Genomic DNA, 8815 nt, shown 5'->3' on the forward strand with positions numbered 1-8815 from the left:
CACCATTTCAAGTGCAAAGAGTACCTCTAGTGCACCCCACATCGAAAATGTGGTTAGCGATTACCATGATCTAGACAACAGTTAGCCTTAATTGATAAATTAGATCATTAGATTAAGAAGATCCAAGAGGAGTTACCAAACTAAAAAAACAATAGAGGGCATGAATATATCTAATTTATCTAGTGTACGCCATTGTTAATCTACATTTTTCTCACACTTTTTAAAAAATTATAATTGAGTCAAACATTTTGTTAAAACCTCAAGATGAATCTATGCATTTATCACCACAAAGTTTGAGGCATACATAATTCCAATTCCATGACATTGAACCTAGTATCATTGCGAATTTGGCCTCCACTACCATGATAAACCCCTTAAGAACCTATTGAAAGGGATTCTAATGATTTGGAGGAACTTAATGAGATAGATTAATGGACATGAAGCAATTGAATCAACCAATCAAAATCCTCTACAAAAGAGAGTACCCATCCTACCTAGTACACCAACCTTAAGATCCCTATGTGTAAACACATTCTACAAAGGAGACATGTCAAAAGACGTGGATCTAGAGCATGGCAGAGGCTATGGTGGATGGAAGATGAAGAACAAACTCATGATGACATAGAAAAGTAGAGACAAAATGTTATACAAGTGAATGATGTTCCAAGATGGTATCTTGGACTCATAAACACAATCTTGTGTAGGACTGACAAAGACAAGACACTTAACTAAAAGTAAAAAGCATCATGACATAGTATTCATTCCATATGAAAAGTGGTAGTCAAGTATAATGCTTTATAGTTGTTGGATGGTAGTAGTTTTCCCTTTCTGTGTATATGGGATTCAGTCTGCCTGGATGTCCTAAGCCTAGAACTGCATCATACAAAGAGGCTACAATAGGTGTGATTGCAAATATCTCAACACCCCTCCTCAATCACAACTAGAAAGTACAAACTGTGTAGAGGCTTTAGTGAAAGCAACACCTGCAAAGTGTGGGCACACCATAAACATGGCAAAAGACCAAGCGATGTCGCAAAAAAGGCTAAGTGTGGGTACCACAAACATGATAGTCATCTAGAGGCTATAACAGGGGCCTCACAAAGTGTACAGAGGCTGTAGTACAAGGTTACATGAGGAGTTTACAAGCTTATGTCAGAAGCATTAGGGCTAGGCATTACAAGGCTAAAAAAGTCTAGTAAAAAATTGGGTCAAGGACCACTAGCGGGCCCTTTCAATTTTCATAATTTCTATTAACATAGATCTTCAATTCATTGTAGGTCTTATCGTCGGTGTAGTCCATCTTGCTCTTTTTGATCCTGTACTTGTACTTCACTTTGCTCTTTTGGTCTTCAGAGTCTTCATGATTTTTTTGCTTATTCTTCTTATTCTTTTTCTCTTTGATATTTTGGTCCTCTTTATCTTGGTCTTCTTTGCTTGCATTAGTCTTCATGTCCCCCTTAAGCAAAGATATCATTATCTTTGAGGAAATAGAAATGACTGCAAACTTTTGCACTTTCATGTCTTCAAGGTCTTCAAATGGGTACATTGATGGCATTTGGATATAGGCAACTCCATGTCTTCCTGTAGGTAGAGTAACATCTTCAACATAGTACAAGCAAATAACAAGAGTAGTTGTGTTACCCTTGATAGCATGTGTCCATATGAAAAACTTCATTTTGGTGATTGAGTATTAGCTTCAAATTTGAGATAAATCAGTAGTGAGTTGATTCTTGAATGTGATAACAAGCACAAGTGATGTGGCTGTGTCAAATCCCATTATGTAGTATCAAAATATATTATGGTTTTAAAGATGATGATTCTTGTTGCTTGATGTTTGATATTACCCCTTCAACTTGAAACCCCTCCTTGATGGTAAATCAATTAAATATTTGTTGGAAGACTGAGTGTTGTAGCAGATCTTGAATGGTAGGAGCTCTACTTGACTTAAAAGAGTGAGGAATTGAAGAGCTTGAGACTTGTAGTAGCAATAATGTTGTCCCGTTGAGCTTTGATTTCTTCAAATCTTCCAAAGCTTGATGATTGGTACCCACTACATTGACCTTAAGATTCCTAGGTGTAAGCACATTCTAGGAAGGAGCAAAGCTTCATCCGATCCTTTGATAATGTTTGGATAGATGTTGCTAATAATGCATGGAAAATGTTCATTTCTAGCATTACTGTTGACACATGAAAGAAGAGTTGTATAATGGTATGGAGTGCAACTCTCTCTTTTAGGCTTAATATAAGACTTTGGAGATTCGTTGGATATAGTGAATTTTATAGGCCTCTCCTATGTGCCCCCTTTTGTGTGAAAATTTGAGGAATCCATGAAGCATGTTTTGTGGGATATAGAGAAGTGTGTAAATGCTAGAATCTATTTATGAAGGTTGTGAAAGTTGTTCGACTTGATTACCAACTTAGTTGGAGGCAAGTTTTGCTTTGTGATAAAGAGACTCGAATTGGAATCTTGTATGATTAGGATTATATTTAGAGCTATACTTTGTAGGGCTATATGGATTGTGTAGAAATGCTGTTCTCTTTGGCCATGTGAACTGCAAAGTTGGGTGTAGGATTTTAAAAACCCCGTGTTCCTTCAAAAAAAAATTCATTGTTTAACATTTTGGGAAGAATGACCAACTTTTTTAAGAGTGGTGAAGAAAATACTTGTAAAACTAACCTCAGCTTAGATGTTGTGATTACTTATGTATACTACTCTTTAACAATTTTTTAAAAAGAACATTTTATGTGCATGTAGTTGGTCTCCTTCCTTTCACGAGGCAAGTGAGGGAAGGTATCCCAAGAAATTTGCTTGTCAATGTTTTTGCAGTTGTATGTATATTCAATTGCAACATCTCAGGTTGATCAATCAACTAACACATTAATCCCTTGAGAGCATACATCAATGCCATGGCAATGAGCTCTCTCCACAATGCCTTTCCATCTTCCATGCAAAAAATCTTTATAGAAGGTGACAATTTTAATCTTCACTTTCAACCAAACACATCCCATCTCTCGTTTTTGACCTCCATTTGCTTCCAGTTCAAGCAAAGCCTTTTGTAACATATGCTTTCAATAGCTCAAGTGTTACTCACATGATTGTTTCAATATCAAGCTTCATGAGCTTGTAGCCACGAAATACTTAGGAGATGCAGAGACAAATAGAGGAAATGAGTCATTGAAAGCCATGTTGCCTACCCTCAATTTAGAAGCGCAATAGATTCATATTATCATATGCTAATAAAGTATTCATCTAACTCAAAGTCACTAAACCTTCTATACGACACATTATTGCAAGACCTAACAGTATTGTTCTAACTGAATGGTGAAAGCCCTCGCACGAGAGACAGGGCTTCTAGAAAGAGCAACTAGGTAAGCACCTTAGTGACATGACCACTAAATCTGGGTTTAACCAAGGGCTCCCCGGTTACCGTGGGAAGATCCTATGTTTCCAATTCATCTAATCGATGTCTATTTGTGGATTGGTCCATGGGGTTCTTGTTCAAGTGATTCTGGGAGTGGGTTAGAATGACATGTATGCCTAAACACGGTTTGTGAATGTCATTTTTCCTAGTTCCTCATCTGCGGAGGCTATGAGAGAGTGTCTAGCAGAGTAGACATCAAACACGCATGTATGTGGCATCGTATCACAATAAACTTACTACATACCGCCCTCCATATGTGGATCCAGTTTAAAAACGTTTGAATGCCCTAGTTTACGTTATCGCCCTAGTTTATGAACGGGTCCTGGCGTAAGCTCAACACGATCGTTTTGCCCTAGTTTACGTTTTTGTCCTAGTTTATGAACCAAGCAAGAGATCGACGAAACCTGGTAGTAACGTCACGTTAAACATTCCAGTAGTAGGACGGGGGGTGGAAACCATAGCAGTATACTCTAACAACCCGTTTATGATCGATAATTGGTGAATTGTACAGTTCAACCGGCCTGAAGCGGCCACTGCAGATGATGATGGTGGAAACTTCAGAATTGTGGCGTAGTTTTCCTAACATATTTCGCTGACGAATAACAGCTCTGCTGCATACCCCGAGTTGTAACTATGAACACTGAAATGCGGTAGAACTCCTCGTATCCACCCCATCCACCATACATCGCCTTCACGATCAAAGATATCAGAAACCGTGAATTTTGATCCGGTCTTTCTTCACAAGGCCAGCCTGAAACAGCCAAGTCCAAAGGGAGAATCAGTAACAGCAGATGTTCTTTGAGACGAGAAGGGGAGCTGGACGAGAAGCAGATGCCATTTTCGAGAAGTTTACCAGAATGATGAGTAAAAGCATGACGGAAATACGTAGTACCTGTACAAGGAAGTTAGAGACGTTCTTGCGCTGGTCGCCTTGAAGCTGGATCACCTGGCCAAGCTCGGGATCGTTTACCACAGTCCCGTTGCAGCAGAACTCCTTCTTGAAATCCTTCAGTATCCTGTGGTAGTTGTATTGCTTCTCTAGGCCTTGCACCGTGGTCAAGCGCTTCCTGCCATTCCTTTGCTGCACCCTCACATGGACCGAATGATGCCCTTTCAGTCCAGGAGATGTTACAGTACCAGAAGTTATATTATTCAGATCAACCTCCCTGAAAGGATCTGTACAGACGTGAAATCAGAAGCAGTCAGAGGCAGCCATGTCCTGACCTTCTCCACAGGCACATACACGTACTCAAAGGTCAAGGCTCACCTTACACATGTACATGCCACTTAAGCACAAGATCTGAAATGAGAGAGTCCAAGAGACAGATAGGAGGGAAACTATCCTTACCTGCCGCGGAAAAACAAGGAAACCACACGAGCTAACTTCCATTTGACAGAATCCCCCACAGGATTAACAATCTGACTAATTAAAGCCCTAACCGCCACGTCCTTGCAAGAGAGAGTGCAGGACGAAGCCTTGCACGAAAGGCAAAGGACATACAGAACACCTCGGACATGGCAAATGCTTTAGACACATAAAGTGATTAGAAAATAGGGAAGGTGGAAGAGAGCAACTTACCGAAGGCGCTGGGGATGTGAATGTCGAGTGCAGACATTAAAGTCTTTCTTTTTGTGGATGAGGAGCTTCGAAGTGTAGCCTGCGAGACGAAGCTGAGAGAGGGAGAGGTTGATCAACGGCGGGGGCGCAGAGAGAGGTAGCGAGAGAGCGCGCGGGGGGACGGAGACGAGTATCGCAGATGAGATGGCGAACTTGCTTGCTTGTGCTTTTTATGGACCTTGTTAACACTCTCAACACAAACCAACAGCACCGTCTATTCTTTCTGGTAGAAGGAGTCGTTGATGCCGCTGCTTCTTGGGTTGACTCGAGTCTCGCTAAGCGCTCCTTTGACGCTTTCCTGAAGACACGTATTCGTTTTACTACGGGCCCTACAGAAGACGGATTCGCCTTATCTTAGCGCTCAAGTGAGGTGTAAATATTATAATAACAAAAACTTGTTGTTTATGTCAATATGTGATGGGAATCTCACAATCATATAGAGAAGACACACAACTATTCAAATACACAATTCTACATGCATATATTTTGGTTATCACTTTCTCCCCCGTTATCACTCTCTCCCCCACGTTGATTTAAATGACATGATTGTACTTTTGACTTGAGAGAGAGAGAGAGAGAGAGAGAGCCACCTCTGAGTCGTCAATATATATAAGACTAGATTATATCCTCATGAGTCCTTTGAGACCTAGCAACATGAGTCATATTTACATCTATCTTTAATATTCTTAGGATCCACCCCAGTCGTTTAAGATGCATTAATTTAAGATACATTTAAGCTATACTTCACATGTGATTTTCCAACTTTTGTGGCACTAAGGTAGCATCTATAAGAATGTGTTTGCATGTATGCATGCATGTGTCCATGGCATACAAGAGAGTAAGAGTGATAGAGCAACTTTTGATTGAACTACTTAGCCACAATCTCTCTCTCTCTCTCTCTCTCTCTCTCTCTCTCTCTCTCTCTTTGCACCTTTTAGCAACTAATGGCATTATTCTTGAAGTCTCATAATGATAACAAGGTATGGAGGGATTGTACTTGTATATGGGCTCCTTTTTGTCTACACCATACCATACAATCACCTTCACACTTATGCCTTCTCTTCTTGGATATGAGCTATTTGTCTATGTCCTCGTGACCAAAATTTCACTACAAGATACAGGCATCATACCAAAGCGATACAAATGTTCATTTAAAAATTTGCCTCGTCATTTCGAAAAGCGTCGATATAAGTCTCTCTACAAGCTCCTCATAGAGAGCGTTGCTACCAATTAGCATCCCTTTTGCGATACTGATTGTGTCACAGTGACGCTCTACGACGATGATAGTGACATTAATAGCAACACGTGTAGTAAATCAGTGACGCAAATAACGATGGTTATAGAGGAAAAAGAAATTTGTAGCAAGGCAACACCCATAGCACCATGTGCTGTATAATATTCTGCAAAGAAATTACATATTCGATATGCAATCATTGTCAAGATGGATTCAAAAACTACTTAAAAATATAAGATTATAACTCATAAAATAAGTATAAGACTAGTGATAACAACTCATGACATTACATGGAACCATGGAGAGGAGAGTCAAAATAAACATAAAATTTTATTTGTAAATATTGTAAAGTGTGATTTTATACAACGGATGATAAGTACATCCAAGAAATGCTACATGGGAGAGGCTTGCAAACATATTAGAGGACCAAAAAAGAAGATGATGTGCACTCACTACAAGGGAATGGGGCATTAGCGACGGCCATTTGCGACGCAAAAAAACGGTGTCGCTAAAAGTGTTGCTAAAAGCGTCGCTATTTGCATCGCTATTAGCGTCGCTAATTCTATTAGCGACGCAAATAGCAACGCATATAGCGATGCAAATAGCGAGGCATATAGCGACGCCGGTCTGAGGAAAAAGTTTTGAAAACCCCAGCGTAACATTTGCCGAGAAAACATTTGCGAGAAAGAATGAAAGAGAGAGTGAGAGAGCTTAAAGCTTTGAGAGGGAGAGAGAGAGAGAGAGGAAGAGGGAGAGAGAGAGAGAGAGAGAGGGAGGGAGCTCATCACCATTGTCATCGCCGCTGCTGCTATACACGAAGAAAAAAGAGAAGTGTGCAAGGGAGAAGGGAGGGAAGCTGCAAAGACAAGGTACAAAGGATTTCATCTTTAGGCCTTTGAGGTAGGTACATTGCCTCTTCTTGCTTTATTTTTGTGTTCTCCTGTTTTCTTTTTTTGTTTTTCTTTGCAAAGAGATACATGGAAAGAGAGAGAGAGAGAGAGGAAGGGAGGGAGAAGAATGAAGGGAGAGGAAGAGAGAAAGAGGGAGAGAAAGGAAACAAAGAGAAATGAGAGATGAAGGGAGGGAGAGAGGATGAGTGAGAGAAACAACGAGAGAGAGAGGGGGAGAGAAACAAAGAGAGAGAAAACAAAGAAAGGGAAATAGAGAGAGAAATAGAGGGGGAGAGAAATAGAGAGAGGGAGAGGGAAGGAAGAGAGGAGGAGATAGAAAAGAAGGCTGGGTAAAGAGAAGAAGGAGAGTGAAAAGAAGAGAGTGAGAGGGAGAAAGAGAGATAGAGAGAAAAAATAGAAAGCAAGAGAGAGGGAGAGAGATATATGAAAACAATGAGAAAATGAGAGAGAAGGTTAATAAAGAAAAGTAAAGGGAGAGGGGGGGAGAGAGATAAAGAGAGGTGGGGTGACATTTCTTTCAATATCTTTGTTTCTTAAGCTTTTTATTTTCTATCTTTGATTGTCTTTGCAATGAGATGAGTTAAGTGAGAGTGAGGAGGGAAGGAGGGAGAGAAATAGAGAGAAGAAGGGAGGGGAAGGAAGAGATAGATGGACAGAAATAAAAAACGAGAGAGAGAGAGGGGCTTCACAAAAAAGTGTCAAAACCCGAGTATGGCATTTTATAGGTTTGTAAACAAGCGAGAGAGAGAGAGAGAGAGAGAGAGAGAGAGAGAGAGAGAGAGAGAGAGAGAGAGAGGTCACCGCCACTGCCGCCATCCACAAAGAGGGAGCAAACAAGTGTAAAGGAGGAGGAAGGAACTCTCGAAGGAGAAAAAAATGAGAGAAGTACGAAGGGATTCTTCTTCAAGCTTTGAGGTAAGTGCATTATCTCTTCTCTCTTTGTTTTTATCTTTTCTTTGCTCCTCTCTTTCTTTTTGTTGATGAAGAGTGTATAGAGAGAAGAAGTGAGAGAGATCAACGTGCACAAGGGAGATTGAGAGAGAGAGAGGTCGCTACCACCGCCAATCCACCACAAAAAAAGAGGGGACAACTACAAAGAAGAAGGAGGGAACCCGTGAAGGAGAAGAAGAAGAAGAAGAAGGAGAGAAGCACGAAAGGATTCTTCTTCAAGCTTTGAGGTAAGTGTATTATCTATTCTCTCTTTGTTTTTCTCTTTTCTTTACTTCTCTCTTTCTTTTTGTTGATGAAGATTGTATAGAGAGAAGGAGTGAGAGAGATCAACATGTGCAAGGGAGATTGAGAGAGAGAGAGAGAGAGAGAGGTCGTTGCCACTGCTAATTCACCACAAAAGGAGAGGGGACAACTGCAAAGAAGAAGGAGGGAACACGTGAAGGAGAAGAATAAGAAGGAGAGAAGCGTGAAAGGATTCTTCTTCAAGCTTTGAGGTAAGTGCATTATCTCTTCTCTCTTTATTTTTCTCTTTTCTTTACTTCTCTCTTTCTTTTTGTTGATGAAGAGTGTATAGGGAGAAGAAGTAAGAGAGATCAATGTGTACAAGGGAGATTGAGAGAGAGAGAGAGAGGTCTCTGCCATCGCCAACCCACCACAAAAAGAGAGGGGACAACTGTAA

At 40.4% G+C, this 8815-nt stretch overlaps 1 protein-coding gene across 1 annotated transcript; it reads right to left on the bottom strand.

Moving 5' to 3' along the window:
- Nucleotides 1-800: 800 nt before the first annotated feature.
- Nucleotides 801-5245, bottom strand: LOC148028191 (protein translation factor SUI1 homolog 2-like). Its single transcript, XM_087689969.1, has 3 exons — nucleotides 5002-5245; nucleotides 4315-4598; nucleotides 801-4173 (listed from the first exon to the last, which is right to left on the bottom strand). The coding sequence occupies exons 1-3, from the start codon at nucleotides 5036-5038 to the stop codon at nucleotides 4129-4131; spliced, it is 366 nt and encodes a 121-aa protein (XP_087546095.1). The 5' UTR covers nucleotides 5039-5245; the 3' UTR covers nucleotides 801-4128.
- Nucleotides 5246-8815: the final 3570 nt, after the last annotated feature.

Source organism: Lygodium microphyllum, chromosome 12 (assembly GCF_053477565.2).
Source record: "Lygodium microphyllum isolate KBCC chromosome 12, Lygodium_microphyllum_v1.1.10, whole genome shotgun sequence".
Lineage (NCBI taxonomy): Eukaryota > Viridiplantae > Streptophyta > Polypodiopsida > Schizaeales > Lygodiaceae > Lygodium > Lygodium microphyllum.

Coding starts and splice junctions, on each gene's coding strand:
- LOC148028191 (XM_087689969.1), bottom strand. CDS start 5,038: ATGTCTGCACTCGACATTCACATCCCCAGCGCCTTCG. Junction 4,599..5,001: donor TCACATCCCCAGCGCCTTCG/GTAAGTTGCTCT, acceptor ACGTCTGTACAG/ATCCTTTCAGGGAGGTTGAT. Junction 4,174..4,314: donor TCTCTAACTTCCTTGTACAG/GTACTACGTATT, acceptor TGGCTGTTTCAG/GCTGGCCTTGTGAAGAAAGA.